We start from the raw sequence: 17,873 nt of genomic DNA on the forward strand, positions 1-17,873 counted from the left end.
GCTCGGCATTACATTAATTCGAAATGTGATGAGGCTGCATTTTTAATGCAAAATAAGTGGCAATGGGTCCAAGCATACAGAATGTAAATATATAGGAATGCCCTTATTATTAATAAAGTGGTGGACTGAAATCGATCTTAACAGTATCCGGTTAAATATATTTAGAAAGGAAACAGTGATCTTTCTACCAGTACTTAAGCAATTATCAGAATTTGAAAAACATTATCGGTGTTCTTGTGATTTTTACACTTTTGTATCATTTTCCTTTCACATGGACGTCAACCTTATTTTTGTATTTGTATATAGATTTCAAGTTCTGATAATTACTTATATATATATTTATTTAAGAAGCTGGCAAAACTGGCAATCTTCGGAAACCAATCTCAAAGGTATATTCATATTTTCAGATCCGTGTTGGCTTTTGCGAATGTTATGCATACCGCAATTTAAATTATCTAGACCATTCGAAATATTGCATCGCAGTTTGTTTTATACTGGAAGTATATATATCAAATATAAATAAGACGGCAACAATTGTAGACAAGATACTTGAATTGGAACATGTTAGATCACGGGGGAAACTCTTGCATAGTCGGTTTTATAAGAAAATGATATTCATGAGGTAATCTTTATTCAGGAAAGCTGATTATTTACGATATCGGATGTGAAAATGGCGCCATCGCAGTAGAACTTGCAAAGAAGATGAAAAACGCCACCATTTATGCATATGACCCCAATCCCATAGCAATAATGAAGGTCAACGCAGACAAACCGAATAAGCTCAAAAATCTTACTTTCTCCGATAAACCTTGGAAAACCGACGGGGACGTGTGCAAGTCTTGTAAATCAACAGAACCATAATACTGTACACTTTATATAGGAATTTTGCGATACCTCTTTATAACTCTCGGGGACAGCCGACGTTTGATGAAACAAATGTATTCTTGATTCATACTGACTGGAAATGAAATCTTTGTTTATATCTTAACAGATTCCATTAAATACTACCTAGCTCTTGCCCTTCTTCAGTCTCACTGGGCAAATTTCTCTTGATTTTTGTCAATTTTAAAACAATTATATATTACACGATGTTTAATAGTGTACGCAATTATCGAAATAGTCATGACATAAAAATCAACAGCATTTTCTCCAGTGAGATTGACGAAGGGCAGGAACCCAAAATAATCGCATTTTCAGCGATTAAAATCCCGTGTGGAATTTGATTAATTGCAGTAATATACGTTTAAAGATGTCTGAAGACTGTTTTAAAACTTTGTAAATGTTTCTTTGTTATTTAGTTTATCTATTTTTTCGTTTGTATTCATTTATTTATTTATTATAGTAATATTATTGAACTCGGATTAGGAAACGCTTTTTCGTCTTTTTTTTTTTGTATTTAACAACAAACTTTTTTTAATTTTGTACAAGCAGATCAAATATAGTGAATTCTCAGATTTTTGTACGTATCTATATGATTTAAGAAATAAAATTGCAACAAACAATGTACAAGGAATTTAATAAGCAAGCAAAAAGTACGACTTTCATTAAGGTGGCTCGACACATCGTCATCAGCGTCCATTTTCGTGACATACTTCCGGAAAAAGTACAGCTAGGACTCAATATCTTAATCGAAATGTGCATGTACACCGTGTCGTCATTTCCGTATTGCGTATCGGGCATTCAATATCGTAGTGCAAATTATAGTAACACCTGCTGGGCCGTTTTCGTTTAAACGGTCAAACCGATCGGACCACTGTTGTTCGTTTATTAAATAAGGTCGGACCTAGTAATCTGATGCTGCTTTCAGGCGAGTCTTGAGAAAGCCTTGCAAGGCCTGCATGCACATTTGCAGGTCCGCCAGGATTTACAACCGAAATTGTTACATTTATAAACGGTCAAACCGGTTGTTCCGCATAAACGAACAGGCCCATGGTAAACAATAGTACACGTGCGTGCCGATGATATGTCAACACCCGATATCAAGATTTTACCGGGAAATGTATACTCACACGTACTTCAGGAATAAAGCTTTTCAATTCAGAGACATAAACAGACTCAGGGGAAGACAGTGACATGAGACCAGACGACCTCAAGAAGGTCATATAGGAAACACATGGAATGCGGACGTACCAACCTCACATGTGCATATCGCGTGTTTACACGAGTACATAAGCTCGAGGTCGTTACGATTTTCGCTGTTGAGGGAGTTTCGCTCTGTCGATTAAATCGTGTTTACAAATGTAGTCTACTAGCTTACTCTGTGAAAATAATGTTTTGTAAAATATCAAGATACCTATGAAATGCATGTGTGAGTGCACGTCAGAACGGTATACCATGCGATAGCCTCTGGTCTGACATGTAATTATAAATATACCGTGAGTTAGCGGACTGTGGAATGATGTCCAAAGTGTACATGACTGAGGGTAATTTGGTTCCATTAAAGAACAATAAATTGATAATTTTGATATCATATTTTTGATTTATTTCCATCATTTTTGTTATATGTAAACAGAGACAACTGTCATTGTGTAAATGTCACCCCTCTGCAAAAAGTTCCGATTTTTTTCAAGGAAGATAACTCTCACCCGGATCAAAGTGATTGTAAAATGTAAAATGAATTAATTATAAAGCCATTGTGTATATTTTGTTCAATTTCCCACTCTATATGTATAGAACTTTGTGTCCTGGGTGCTTTTAGCTTGTAGATAATCACTTTTATCCGTACAAATTCAATAAAAAACACTTTGTGTAACATGTGTTACATATTTTGCGATAAATAAAATATTTGTAGGATTAATTAGAAATGCTTCTTTTCATTTTATTATTGTTGTTATTGTTCCGAACAATGCCACACACACAAAAAACCGGAAAATATTAGAATTGTCGAAAATTCAATTTTTTGGTATTTTTTCCAAAAATTCCCCAAACTATCGGAATGTTTAGATTTTCATAATTCATAACTCGACATAGTTGCATAACAATTATATGAAAGTTTCAACGAATTTTGCTGGTTAATTGCGAAAGTGTGGAGCCACCTTAACAAAAGATATATTGTGGCGAAAAATCCATGTGATTCAAATTCAGAAATCAAGAGTGACAATATATGTTCATATATTTGTACAAAGTGTACTTGATATATTTTATCATTATCTTGTTTTATTTTCAATTTGTGCGTTTTTATACGACCATTATAAATTCATTCATGTTTTTAAATTATTATAAACACTTCCTGATATCTTACAAAATTCAAGACTTAAGTAAAAAATATGAATGGAGTTTTAATCTGTCACGGATAACGCAAATTGAAGCGACCAGATTTTGTTTGTTTATTTTTTACTTATTTATATATTCATTTACTTTTGCAACATATTGTATATAAAATGTGTTTTTTGTTTTATTTGATATATATAAAAATAATTTAATTCATTTTTTCTATAACTCTCCTATAAATATAAAGCGATATTTTGATGTTTTATATTGGTATTTGTAACAGCACAGCTTATTATAAAAGTATAAATACAATATAAATCCATTTAAATTTATGTTTTGGTATCACGTAATATGAAAATAATATATTGTCTATTTTTTTTTATTTTTTTTTTTTATTTAAAGAAAGTAACAAATCGAAATACTCATTCAATTTATGAGAAATTCGAATATAGGTTTATTTTACGTTTATTGTCAGCTGCTTTGGAAAAGCTTGATATTCTTATGTTAAGAAAAGAAATTATAAAACCAAGAAAACATTGTTAAAAAAACAAAGGAAATAATGTGTGAACTGAACGATTAAAAGACATATATTTTAAACATTCGGTTTTGTTTGATGTATGAAAAAAATGGGTTGAAATGGCTTTTGTGTAAAAGAATTTATCAATAACTTTTTTATACCTCATACTGTATTTATTACTTTTGATATATTTATTTCAATAAATTTTTAACCAGTCTTTCATATTTGTGCTTTGTAACTGAGAGTGTCAAATAAAGAAAATTTTAAACAACGTAGCGAATGTTAATGTTTCTGTGTTAAGTATCATTGTCCAACCGCAGACAAAAGAACTTCCATTGTAGTGTTTAATTTCCTACTTTATGGATTTAACTAAGTAGGACTGGGCTAGAGATCAACTGCTGATCACGTAGCTCAGCTTGTTAGAGCGAATGTATTGTGTTTAGAGAGCAAGGGTTCGAATGGCAGTCTTGCCCCGTTACATTTTGTACTCTCGGAACACTGCGTTGTTTCAATACTGATACTTTTGGTAAAAGAACAGTAGGATATGGTCCATTTTCATGCTGATCAAAAAAGAGTTTCCAATTCATAGTGTTACAGTTTTCGGCAATGACACGACAATCCTACTAATATGTACTTAACTAAATTATCTAAAATTAAAATGAATTAAGAGTCAGGTAAATTACGTGAAGATTTGATGTATAGCCTCTGTGTTTAATTTTATATAGGCTAAGCTTGTAATGACTGACTATAGACAGACAAAAAATATTAATAGACAATTTCAGATTTTTATTTTCCAGTTAACACATATGGGCTTCTTCTAATACAGCGCTTTAAGTATTCTTATTATTAATATAATAAATGATTATGCCGTAATTTAACCCGAGGCTAGGGAAGCAAACATTTTGGAGTACTTAAACCCAGATAAAAAAGGAACTGTTTCATAAAAACAAGCCACAAAAGAAGAATAAGACCATGCGTTCCTGAAGTGTAAGCGCGACATGAACTATGCAAATCTTGGTTGCATTCAGAAATGAGTACGTCCTCACAGGGAAAACGCTTCTTTCCTCTAAAAACAGCTTAACATAGAGTGTAAATCGAGTAAATAAGTGCTTTTCTTTTCCTTTTCAAAATATTACGTTGAATATCCATCCTACCTATCCAGGGGTAAAACATCTCAACTAGGCTGTCAGACGCCGAATTGGTTAGTTTGTCGTTAAGTTTATTTCATTTGATCCAAATATTACGCTAACATTAAACTGGAGACGTTGTTGCCTGGATTTCCAATTAGCAAAGATGATGTCAAAATTCCTCCTCGTTGATAAAAAAAAATGTAAAATTATTTTTTACCAGAACTAGAGACTCATAGGTTTTACTGGTTTATCTTGCACTGACGAGTAAAAAAAATAAATTGATTTTTAAACTTCAGTATGAGTCTCATGTGTCAAATTACATAATAATGACTGATGAACATCTATTTCTTGTCAACCAATATTGCAACTCTTCTACACTGTTTCGTCTGAGTAAATCTGATTAATTGAATTATTCCTTCTTTTCCATTTTCGCCAATCTTTAAACTTCCGTTGAGTATAACATTATGAAATAATATGAAATGTAATTTAATATTTATTTGCTAGTTTATCTAAGCAAACTCAAGCATGAGTCATATTCCATATTATAAGCACAACAGCAAACGTCAAATTCTCATTTAAGTGGATATGGACATTTTGCACATCAATTTTGTTCTGTTTCGGTCTTAATTTTCCAGGCGCTTTTCCAAATGCTCAACAAGTACACGAACGAATGGAACCGGAAGAGTATTCCGAATGGTACCGCTATGTGAGAAAACAGGGCCCACGCTTTTACTCCATACATATCAACCTGGATGGGATTATGTTCAGGTTCGCGTGCTTGAAATGTTTCTAGAGTCCACATTGCAAAATTGCAAAGGATCAGAAATGTAATTAACTGTCGTCCATACTTCCCTTTCTCCTGCTCCTTGTTGAGAGCTCGAAATTTCCTTGTTGTGAGTAAGAGAACGGTTTGAATAGACGCTTGTAAGATCATGAGAACGTTTGTCATAACGTTAAGTACTCCAAGTGCTTTGTCTGTGTAATGAACATCCGGTACTATATTAAACACACCGAACATGACCAGTCCAGTAAATGATACTAAAAGGAGGCCCTCTTCTAGACCGAATTTCAGTGCAGAATAATGACGTAATTTGTGCATCCGTTCTGCTGCTAGAAAGCTCGCAATGCTGGTCAGAATATACATCGTCATTTCGGATAGAAGCATCAAGACAACTGCCGTTTCCTGAAATGTTTTTAGATTGATCATGACGTAGAATGCTACCATTGTTATGATGGCGCCTACGGAGACAAGGATGCCAATAAACAGACCACGGCTGGAATTTGTACAATCTACGCTAATTTTGTGACGTTTCATGTCAAGAGAACTGATGTCGTCATCATTTTGTGTATTGAAGTCATTTCCGGTGTCCGTTGCCTGATGTTTCGGTCTCCGATTCGTTCCCACGTTGGTCCACATTACGTAGAGTATACCTAAGTGACAGGTAAAAAATATGATGCTATAAATTATATCAATGATCTATACAGAGACTTCACATACAAAATCTGTTCAAGCATCCCTGTTTCACAGCAGGCAAAACTCGTTTTTCGTTGAAACTGTTACCTTCCCTCCCCTTGATTTCATTTTAGATATAAGTGTAGTTCAACTCGACCATTGTTGCTTAGAGCACGTCCCTGGATCAGAGGGCTCAGGGTTCGAAACCGCGTCTAGCCACATTGTATGGTTCCCCTTTGATTTTGAGTCTGTAACGCGACCATAATTGACCGAGTAGACTAGTTGGTTAGAGTTGGTTAGAGTCACACTTAAATGATCGGTAGACAAGGACTCAAATCTTTCCTAAGTACTGTTTTATTTTTCAATTCAGAACATTGCTCTTGATCATTTTGTTCGTTTCATTTTTTTTGATATATTTGTTTTATTTAAGTTCCCCAAGATCTGATTTCAGAAATAATATATTTAAGCTATAGTTTCTAATCCATAGTGATTGTTTTTGCAGTGGAACAGAGATCCTAATGCAATAATTACTATACAAGTATGCATCTTCCACACAGGGGAGGCCGTCCTGAAATCACCATAGCTGTTGATAGGACGTTAAACAGTACTAAACCAAACTACACTAGTAGCTCAATATGTCGACATGAATTGAAAATCCAAACTTCCCTTTTTCCTCGTTTGCATAATATAGATTCTTTATCTATATAGTCTCATTGTTTGGAGAAAAAACATAATGTAGATGTTACCCTGTCTCCTCACCCCCCACCCGATATCTTACCAGTGCAAATAATACTGTATTCAATGGTGCATGAATACAGGTATGGCCCCGTAGACTGTACAACACGTGACATCATTTCGTCCCAATAACACGTCACTTCCGGTGTGGATCCGTGCACAGTAGAGTTCGGACTGTCCAAGCCTTAAACATTTCATAGATGTCATTTGTTAGAAGACTACAAAATACATGTAAACATTAATGTTTTCATTCTCATTATCCTTCAACGTCTGCATATTCTTAAGCTTTAGGTGCATCGTGATTATTTAAATTGAGTGAATATTATAAGATGGTCAATTTATCAATATTTTTAACATTTTTGCCCTTGTTTATCTATTTTTTCATCTACTTGTCATTGAATCGGATTTTCTCCCCGTATCATTGTTTACCCTATCATTCAAATTCAGTAATTATTTCATATTATTGATTGATATCCTCAATTCAAATTCATTTTATATGAAACATAATTTCCTTTTGGTCGGTGAAAATCCTCTCATTTGAGGTCAAATAGTTAATTTTTCCGAAGTTGGACATATCAAGCACAAAAACTTCTGCTGATTTGGTCTCCAGAACAAATATTAAAGGTTTGAAATGTATTTAACATGCAACATAGTTCTGTTCTAACCGTTCCACGATACGCGGTTTCATTAGGAAATATGACATTTCTTTGTGTTATATGAAAGTCAATGTTTTTTATTATGCTCATTAGAGTACCTTGTGGTTTTGTTGTCGTTACCCGAGGTCTCGGGGAGGACGTGGCTTTACGTGATTTGAACCATTATTATATCGAGGGTGTCATAGATGAAGCAGAAGACGGTTACTTTCCGAAACAACTGGTCTGACTCTTATTGTACTTAATCAATCGTCTCCATGTAAATATTTCCTTTATTCATTTTTTGTCCAAGTTGTATCGATTTTGTGTTAGTATTATGGTTTAGCTCACACTTTAGTACTCTTTTGTTTCTATAAATAGATTTCAGCGATATACATTCCCTGTTGAAACTAATTATTAACGGTGTTTGAGACCAATATTTATTCAACAAAATCCTTCTAAATATGTTAGGTACATATTACATACTTGTTGGTTCTTGGTTGAATATTTGGGTTGACGGTGCGTCTGACGTGTTTGGTGTCATGGCAACTTGCGCTTGGTGAACTACGTTCCAATGGTGTAGAACGGACAGTGTTTCCACAACGAGGCTTTGAATCCATACACAAATATTGGTACAACAAAGGTGTATCATACCAAACCTCGCAATTATTCTGTTGTTATGGATACACAACTGGAAAGCAAATTATATGTAGTCAGTACAACCAAACGAGGCCAATAAAAAATATTTCAATTACTGTGACGTAACAACAAAATTGATTACGTCACACTTTTAGTCTGGAGTAGATATAGCAAACCTGGCAATTGTTCTTGGGTTAATGGATTCACAGCTCCAAACAAAAGGATATGTAGCCAGTACAACCAAAAGAAGTCGTTTATATGTCAATTCCTGTGACGTAACAACAAAATTGGTTACGTCGCTATTTTGGTGTGGTGTATATAACATATTGTTTGATAAGGTTTTAGTTATGAAACATTTCGTTTATATTCAGACAGAATAGCGACCGGGTATACTACTGGAGATATGAATAAAATGCTTTATGCTTGAATAAGCAATATTTTACAGTTAGGAGTTGTTTTGTACTCATAAAGTTACTTTTTTAGACTGTTTTGTTCAAAGACAAATTAATTTGATAGACATAACAATGTAAGATGCTGTTTCTCAAAAAGCAAATAGAAATTAATAAACAACAGATGATTTCTAAAGGGAAAATACAAAAAAGATATAAAAAAAATTATAGAACAGATGCCACTCTTAGTACAAATATTTTGGCCTCCTTGCCTTGTCAAGGGCTAAAGTCAAAGATTGTTTAAAGTAACGTCATTTCCTTTAATTACCAAGAAGCAAGATATACGTTACTTGAAACACTCGTTGACTTTCGCTCTCAAAGAAGGTGAGGAGGTCGAAATAATCGGACTTAGAGTGACATTTGTACTATGTTTAAAATAGGAATTAGTTTTTGAAAACATACCAGATGTATTATTCCTAAGAGAATGTTTGTAATAAAAATAATAGAATGATTAATTATATATAATAATTACACAATGAAAAAAAAAAGATATAAGATTCAAATTAAATAACATAATAATAGCGAAAGTAAACTAATGTATAGTACCTTTGAGTTGAGGAAGATAAAGTAGAGCTGGACAAAGGTGAAGACGAGATGACCGAATGGCTTAGCCGCCTCGATAGGTTTGTTACACATTGACTCTCCATCGAAAGCCTGGAAGTGTTGCCCAAAATGAAGACCACTGTCAACCATACTTCCTACTCCGAACACTGTTGAAAGAATACGTACACATGCAAAACGACCTTGCATATTTGGGTTGAAAGGAGACCAGTGCTGCGAATACTACTACTACCATGCTTTAACACTAATGATATTGTTATATGAAAATATGTACAATGTATGTAGCTGTCCAATATGTAGTATAGAATTATTCTAAACCCAGTTACAGTGCATGCAGTTAATCTACAGTTTTCTCTAGTCTCGTTCAACCAGACTCTTGCTGTCTGCGAATTACAAAGTGATCAAGCGTCTGGTTGAACAAGACTATGTTTTTCTCAAGTTTAAGTTTTAACGATACCCATATATCTCTTACAAAAACCGCAAATATAAATTGGACCCTTGTTCGAGGCCTGAAAACAGCTTTTCGATATCGCTTTTGAAAGAAATCCTTATCATACATTATAGCTAGGTTGACTTTTTGTGACGAAATGGTCTCGACGAAGAGGTTATTTCACTACATGTTCCTAGTCTATATGAGATATTGGTAGTTACTACATGTAATTCAAATATACAACACACATAGGTCTTTATGTATCTCAAGTAAATAGGCTATGAGTTACTTACATAGTGCGCCTAGCCGTAAGTAGAAGCTACCCGTAGAGTTTGGGTAGTTGATTGATAGATGGGTCGATGGTTTACCATCCTTCGTCTGCTCCGAAACGGAAGTAGGGAGAGTCTTGGACGACGACAGCCTGCGTGATAGTGCTTTTGCAATGTCAGTCACGCGCAGTTGCCTTTTCCGCATCATGAACACGTACATGTAGATGATGAAAAGGATTCCCATGACGTAGAGATATAAATAGAATGCCTACAACGAGGATTGCATACGTACCATGAGGTACAGATAAATGTGGAACGCTTTCAAAGATTCCAGTGACAAAAAAATGCAAACAATGCAGAATGCCGCCATAGTGGATTTACATGACACAGATAGATGTAGACTGCCAACAGAACCCATGTGAATAAGCGATTATTGGCTTGTTTGATAGTGACTATTGAATTGTGTGATAGTGAATATTGAATTGTGTGATAGTGATTACTGACTTGTGTGATAGTGATAATTGACTTGTGTGATAGTGAATATTGAATTGTGTGATAGTGATTACTGACTTGTGTGGTAGTGATTATTAACTTGTGTGATAGTGATAATTAACTTGTGTGATAGTGATTATGGATTTGTGTGATAGTGATTATTGACTTGTGCAATAGTGATTATGGATTTTTTGTGATAGTGATTATTGGATTGTGTGATAGTGAATATTGACTTGTGTGATAGTAGATATTGACTTGTGTGATAGTAGATATTGACTTGTGTGATAGTGAATATTGAATTTTGTGATAGTGATTATTGACTTGTGTGCCAGTGATTACTGACTTGTGTGATAGTGAAAATTAATTTGTTTTAAAGTGATAACTGACTTTGTGATAGTGATTACTGACTGGTCTGATAGTGATAATTGATTTGTGTGATAGTGATTACTGACTTTTGTGAAAGTGATTACTGACTCGTGTGATAGTGATTATTGACTCGAATGATAGTGATTATTGCCTCGTGTGATATTGATAATTGAGCATTTGCAAAACTGATGATCAGCTTTCGTAACAGTGATTGTTCGCTTGTTTAATACTGAGTATTGGCTGATGTATTTGTGATTATTGACTTGTGTAATAGCGTCAATTTGCTTGTATTACAGTGATTTTGGCTTGTGTGATAGCGATAATGTGCTTGTATTGTTGTGATTTTGGCTTGTGTGATAGCGATAATGTGCTTGTATTGTTGTGATTTTGGTATGTGTGAAGCGATAATTTGCTTGTATTGTTGTGATTTTGGTTTGTGTGATAGTGTGCTTGTATTGTTGTGATTTTGGCTTGTGTGATAGTGGTAATGTGCCTGTATTTTAGTGATATCTGGCTGGTATTGTTGTGATTTTGGAATGTGTGATAGCGATAATTTGCTTGGATTGTTGTGATTTTGGTTTGTGTGATAGTGATAATGTGCCTGTATTGTAATGAGAATTGGTTTGTATTGTGATTTTGGCTTGTGTGATTTTGGTTTGTGTAATAGTGATAGTGTGCGTGTATTTTAGTGATTATTGGCTTGTATTGTTGTGATTTTGGCTTGTGTGATAGTGGTTTGTGTGATAGTGATAATGTGCGTGTATTTTAGTGATAATTGGCTTGTATTGTTGTCATTTTTGGTTTGTGTGATAGTGATAATTGACTTGTATTGTTGTGATTTTGGCTTGTGTGATAGTGATAATATGCTTGTATTTTAGTGATAATTGGCTTGTATTGTTATGATTTTGGCTTGTGTGATAGTGTGCTTGTATTGTTGTGATTTTGGCTTGTTTGATAGTGATAGTGTGCTTGTATTTTAGTGATAATTGATTTGTATTGTTGTGATTTTGGTTTGTGTGATAGTGATTATTGTCTTGTATTGTTGTGATTTTGGCTTATGTGATAGTGTGCTTGTATTGTTGTGATTTTGGCTTGTGTGATTTTGGTTTGTGTGATAGTGATAATGTGCCTCTATTTTAGTTATAATTGGCTTATTTTGTTGTGATTTTGGCTTGTTTGATAGTGATAATGTGCCTGTATTTTAGTGATAATTGGCTTGTATTGTTATGATTTTGGCTTGTGTGATAGTGTTCTTGTATTGTTGTGATTTTGGCTTGTGAGATTTTGGTTTGTGTGATAGTGATAATGTGACTGTATTTTAGTGATAATTGGTTTGTATTGTTGTGATTTTGGTTTGTGTGATAGTGATAATGTGCCTCTATTTTAGTTATAATTGGCTTATTTTGTTGTGATTTTGGCTTGTGTGATAGTGATAATATGCTTGTATTTTAGTGATAATTGGGTTGTATTGTTATGATTTTGGCTTGTGTGATAGTGATAATATGCTTGTATTTTAGTGATAATTGGGTTGTATTGTTATGATTTTGGCTTGTGTTATAGTGTGCTTGTATTGTTGTGATTTTGGCTTGTGGGATTTTGGTTTGTGTGATAGTGATAATGTGCCTCTATTTTAGTTATAATTGGCTTATTTTGTTGTGATTTTGGCTTGTTTGATCGTGATAATGTGCCTGTATTTTAGTGATAACTGGCTGGTATTGTTGTGATTTTGGTTGGTGTGATAGTGATAATGTGCCTGTATTTTAGTGATAACTCGCTTGTATTGTTGTGATTTTGGTTTGTGTGATAGTGATAATGTGCCTGTATTTTAGTGATAACTGGCTGGTATTGTTGTGATTTTGGTTTGTGTGATAGTGATAATGTGACTGTATTTTAGTGATAATTGGTTTGTATTGTTGTGATTTGGCTTGTGTGATAGTGATAATGTGCCTGTATTTTAGTGATAACTGGCTTGTATTGTTGTGATTTTGGCTTGTGTGATAGTGTGCTTTTATTGTTGTGATAATTGTCTTGTATTGTTGTGATTTTGGCTTGTGTGATAGTGATAATGTGCCTGTATTTTAGTGATAATTGGTTTGTATTGTTGTGATTTTGGCTTGTGTGATAGTGTGTTTGTATTGTTGTGATTTTGGCTTGTGTGATAGTGTGCTGGTATTGTAGTGATTTTGGCTTGTGTGATAGTGTGCTGGTATTGTAGTGATTTTGGCTTGTGTACAGTGCACTACATGATGCACATGTCAGATCCCGGTAGGCATGAAAGTCAGCGACAACGAAAATTAGGCTTTTATGCCCAGCAGTAGATATTCTTCGTCTTATTAATACGTTTTGTTAAGTTTACGACTTTCAATGATACTTAAAGTAATAGGAATGCATTATAGATACCACTATGTCAAAACAGATTTGCAATATTTAATAGAAAATACAAGTCGAAATGCAAACAAAAAGACAAGAACCAAAGAGTGACTTTGACAAAAGGAGAGGATTCATGAATCTGGACTTATAATAACATTAATTCGTGCTAGGAAGTAATATAACAATACCAATATAGTGATATATTGTATGGTAACAATACCAATATATCAAGATATTGTCTAGCAATAATACCAATATAGTGATATATTGTATGGTAACAATACCAATATATCACGATATTGTCTAGCAACGATATCAATATAGTGCAATATTGTCTAGTAACAATACCCAATATATCACGATATTGTCTAGCAACAATACCAATATTTTGAAATAATGCCTAGTAACAATAACAATATATCGCGATATTGTCTGGCAATATAAATATAGTGTAAAATGATTTTGACATGGCAATGTTTTGCAGGAACCATTTTCAACTAATCTTTTGGAACAAAGAAGCATAGACATGAAATAATCTTCAAAAACTTATGTCCAGATGGATTTTTTTCTGAATTTAGCTTGCTTTGTGAGCTAACTTCCAAACCTACACAAAATATATTTTTTATGTTCATTTTTTTTTTTACTTTCTTATTAACGTATTTTTAAGGATTTAATTTCTAGGGGTATAATATTTTGTGATGAATTTGCAATATTCAAAAAACACATTGCAATACTAGAAATTGTTTTCAATACATATCTGTAGCAGAAACAGATGTAAATCAAAGGAGATTGAATATACAAACATGGAATCTTAATACCGATATCATCATTGAATATCACAATATACCAACCTCGAATATAAATGGTAGTGAGGGATCTGCAAAGGTTTCGGCCAGTGGGATGACCAATCCAATGACCGCCAGAAAAATGCCGTATATCCCACTCATGCAGATGGACATGTATTCTCTGTAAGATACGGACGACAGAAAGATTTCATTAAATGGAAATATGTAGGAATTTGGGCTGGTAAATATATTTGAAGTTTACAATTATCTTTATATGTTTTTTATTCATTTCTTGTGGAATTCGCTTTTTCTACATTAAGTTTAAAACACTCTGAAAATGCGTCTCTCTTTCGTTCAAAAAATTGTGATTTTTTATTTGTTACCTATTTTCAAATATCACCTTCATTTACAAGAAATACAACCAGATAGACAAGATAATGAATACAAACAAGTTGTGCATTTGCAAAATATGCCAAATTTGAGTTTCTGGTGTGAACGACACACAGTATTTGTAATCTAGAACAACGTAATGAAATACAAGACTGAATTTTATTGACAAACAGATGTCAGATACAGTTATATAGAAATCGATATCACAACTTAAGTAACTGATTTCAATGGAATCTACGAGGAACTAATGAGTTCCTTATATTATTAACTGAAACTAGGATATGTATTTTAGAAAAACTAATCGTATCGGATATATGGAAATGCAGAACTTGTATTTCATGGGATATTGTGATATTTTATAATTCCTTCTCTAAAATATGCAAATTACAAAACTAAATGCAGGATTTCGTTTTAATGAGATTCAGAGTATTACAGAGGCCTCACAAAATACTAGAGAGGTCCAAATTTAATACAATTTTCACGGGAAAGAGAGAGATTTTTTATAGTTTGATTATCTTCTTCCACATGCCAAAAACCTGTTACTAAGTATTGGAAACTGTTTTCTTTCTAACGTGACTATAGCATTGATACATTATTTCTGAAAAAGAGCAATATACCATGTGAGAACTTAACCAAATCAAATAAACAAAATGTAATAAATACCAGTGTTCTGAGCGTAAAAAAACCCACCTGAAATTTAAACTGCAGCACTATTGCTTAAACCGGGTGAGCTACCTTATCGACGGAAGTGTCCTGATCTGACTGTTATCATAAAGAAGATTTAACAAAACATAATTCACTTACTGCAGGTTTTCCTCATACATCTGTGCATCCTCTTCCGTTTCGACTTGGCTGATGAAGACGTCATCTGGGCCGCCATCCTCGACACTTAGTCCCACTCCTTCAGGAGACCAATGAAGCGGGGTTAGTGTAACAGGGTTAAAAAATTCTGAAGATCTTTTCAAGAATATCTAAAATCTTCTAAAACAATGAACGTCATACCATATATCTGTTATTATTATTACATGCTTAACGGCCCATCAGCACAGGATAGATCATTAGGGCAAACAAATGGTCGAGCTACGTTCCAGTTTTGAATTAATACATTTGTATAACACAAAGGTGTAATTTACAAAGAAATATACGAAAAATTATCTAGGCAGTGTACGGTTGATAAAGGGCGTCGGACTGGCAGGTTACGATTTAAACAGGTTTAAATGTGTAAACATAGGTTTCGTCTTTATTGTATATTATATCACCGTGCGTTTATGATATCTCCCAATAATTATTCTCGGCGCACCTGTCATTATGATTGTCAAAACCAATGTGAGCATAACAAATTACATCATGCCATTGTGGCTTTCAGGTAGAACCTTGAAAGTATGCTTAATGAATTCCCCCGAATGAGCATTTACTCTCGGGTTTAAAAGACATATCCTTTCTGTTTAACACCTTTCAGGGAAAATGCTTTTTTCACTCCCTAAATTGCTAAACGTCAAGTTCAACTGAACGTTCAGTGTTACAGTTGTACGAAGTGTAATTTATTTTTGGCATCTTTACCCCGAAGTATTTTCATTTTCTCTGTAACGTTCCATTGCAATGCATTGAGAAGGCAAATGTTGTTGTGAGACTATAACAACATTTGCTAAATATTGTAACGCCATCAATCTCTCTTGTGACGTCATCAATTACATTGTTGTCAACACTTAATTTGCTGATCAAAGAACTGTTCGCAATAACTAAATAAAGCATAAATACTGTATCAGAATGTAAATATCAATAACGAATATTTTAGCAAATATTTTTTAAGGTCGTATAACACGCATTTATATTGCTGACAAACTTAACGGCTTTATTAACAGCAATTCGTGTTATAGGACCATAACAACATTTCTTAAAACATGCATTGCTTCAATAAATGTACACCTACCTTTGTTTCCAGATTCCGCTTTCGAGAATTTTGACCTTTGTCTGTCATTTGCCTCGTAATAATGATCCCCCGAGCTATCACTGGAGTAGTGGTAAGCGTTGTCTAACTCATTTAGCACTTTTAGTGACTCCCGCTGTTTTCTCGCGTATTTCCCACCCCATGTTGTTCTTTTTGTCCTGTCGAATTCGCCGCCAAGTTTTCTCTGAAAACTGTGCCCTATCGTATGCCACCCCGATAGTCTCTTCTCGTCTGCAGCAGGAGTTGATTCATTGCTGTGATGTAAGTGTATGTTTCTTTCCAAAGACGTTGTTCCGGAGAGTACTTTAAATTGATTTCCAATCATGTAGGATTCTTTATTGATGCCTTCCATTTCCGAATGTCGTCTTTGCAGTTTAGGACCATTGTTTTGTTTCGGAAGAGTGCTCCTTTTTATTTGTTCATTTGTACCCTGCATGTCGTCATTCAATGATCTCGTCATATCCGTTTTGTCCATTTCAGCGTCACTGGGACAATTTGAGCTATTTAAAGAACCATTGGTCTTAATATGGTACGGCCTGCCGAAGGATGGAGATTTAGGGACGATAGTTGGTGTAGAATCGTCACTGTCAATGGACTTGACGTCTCGGAAAATTTCCTCTGAAGACACACTTGCGATCGTTTCATTTTCCGTAGCATCCGATACGAATATTGCATTCGGGACACTTTTATCCTTTACCATACTTTTGACACTAGGAACCGTTTTCATGGATGAAATACCTTTACCATTTTTCATAATCGGAACACCTTTATCGTTTGCTGTCTTCAAAGCACTTGTTTTGTTTTCCGTCTTCGGAACACCTTTATCGTTTTCAGTGTTCGGTAGGGTGTCGACTTTCAATCCGTCAGTATTTATGCTACCCATATCGAAGTCAGCATTAATTATCTTTTGTAGATATGAGCTTGATTGTGCTTTGATAGTTGACACGGTCATCGATGTATCCTCGACTGCTCACCCTGTAATATATAGAGTAGCAATGCTTCATGCATATGTTAAGCCAATAGATAAACTACAGAATGTATACGTATTCTCAATATGGGATTAGAATAAATGTCGTATAGTTGTAACTTTGGATTATTTTGTAACGTATACTTAAATATGCATGTCCAACTGCAGGAAAACCACTACAGGTTCCACTGAAGGTTTTTTTTATACATATAGTAATCCCTCTTATCTCATTCACTCCTGAAATGTCATAATGAACAACTCCCATCGGATGAGCTCAAATGTGTCTTCAGGGGTAAATGAGTCAATTGTATTTATGATTTTAATTGGGCCACGGACAACCGCTAAACAGGTAGCTCAGTCGGGCAGCAGAACCGTATTCTGTTCGGCGGTCCAGGGCTCGAATCCAAGCGTTACAAGTTACTTTTAGAATATTGTTGTTTATTTCATTTTCATTATTTTCCCTAAACGTCCTGCAAAGTATGGGTTTGGCAGTTTAGAAATAATGAATTTAAACTTAAAACTGCTTCCAA

At 34.2% G+C, this 17,873-nt stretch overlaps 1 protein-coding gene across 1 annotated transcript; it reads right to left on the reverse strand.

The window, feature by feature from the left end:
* Window positions 1-4,538: 4,538 nt before the first annotated feature.
* Window positions 4,539-17,079, reverse strand: LOC110450954. Its single transcript, XM_021498768.1, has 8 exons — window positions 16,359-17,079; window positions 15,233-15,329; window positions 14,105-14,219; window positions 10,050-10,293; window positions 9,312-9,475; window positions 8,164-8,368; window positions 7,089-7,229; window positions 4,539-6,288 (listed from the first exon to the last, which is right to left on the reverse strand). Exons 1-8 carry the CDS (start codon window positions 17,074-17,076, stop codon window positions 5,459-5,461), a joined length of 2,514 nt encoding a protein of 837 aa, XP_021354443.1. The 5' UTR covers window positions 17,077-17,079; the 3' UTR covers window positions 4,539-5,458.
* Between the last annotated feature and the right edge of the window lie 794 nt (window positions 17,080-17,873).

Source organism: Mizuhopecten yessoensis, unplaced genomic scaffold, assembly GCF_002113885.1.
Source record: "Mizuhopecten yessoensis strain PY_sf001 unplaced genomic scaffold, ASM211388v2 scaffold5547, whole genome shotgun sequence".
NCBI lineage: Eukaryota > Metazoa > Mollusca > Bivalvia > Pectinida > Pectinidae > Mizuhopecten > Mizuhopecten yessoensis.

Coding starts and splice junctions, on each gene's coding strand:
- LOC110450954 (XM_021498768.1), bottom strand. CDS start 17,076: ATGGTAAAGGATAAAAGTGTCCCGAATGCAATATTCGTATCGGATGCT. Junction 8,369..9,311: donor TTATCTTCCTCAACTCAAAG/GTACTATACATT, acceptor TTTGCTTTCCAG/TTGTGTATCCATAACAACAG. Junction 7,230..8,163: donor ATTCAACCAAGAACCAACAA/GTATGTAATATG, acceptor GAAATGTTTAAG/GCTTGGACAGTCCGAACTCT.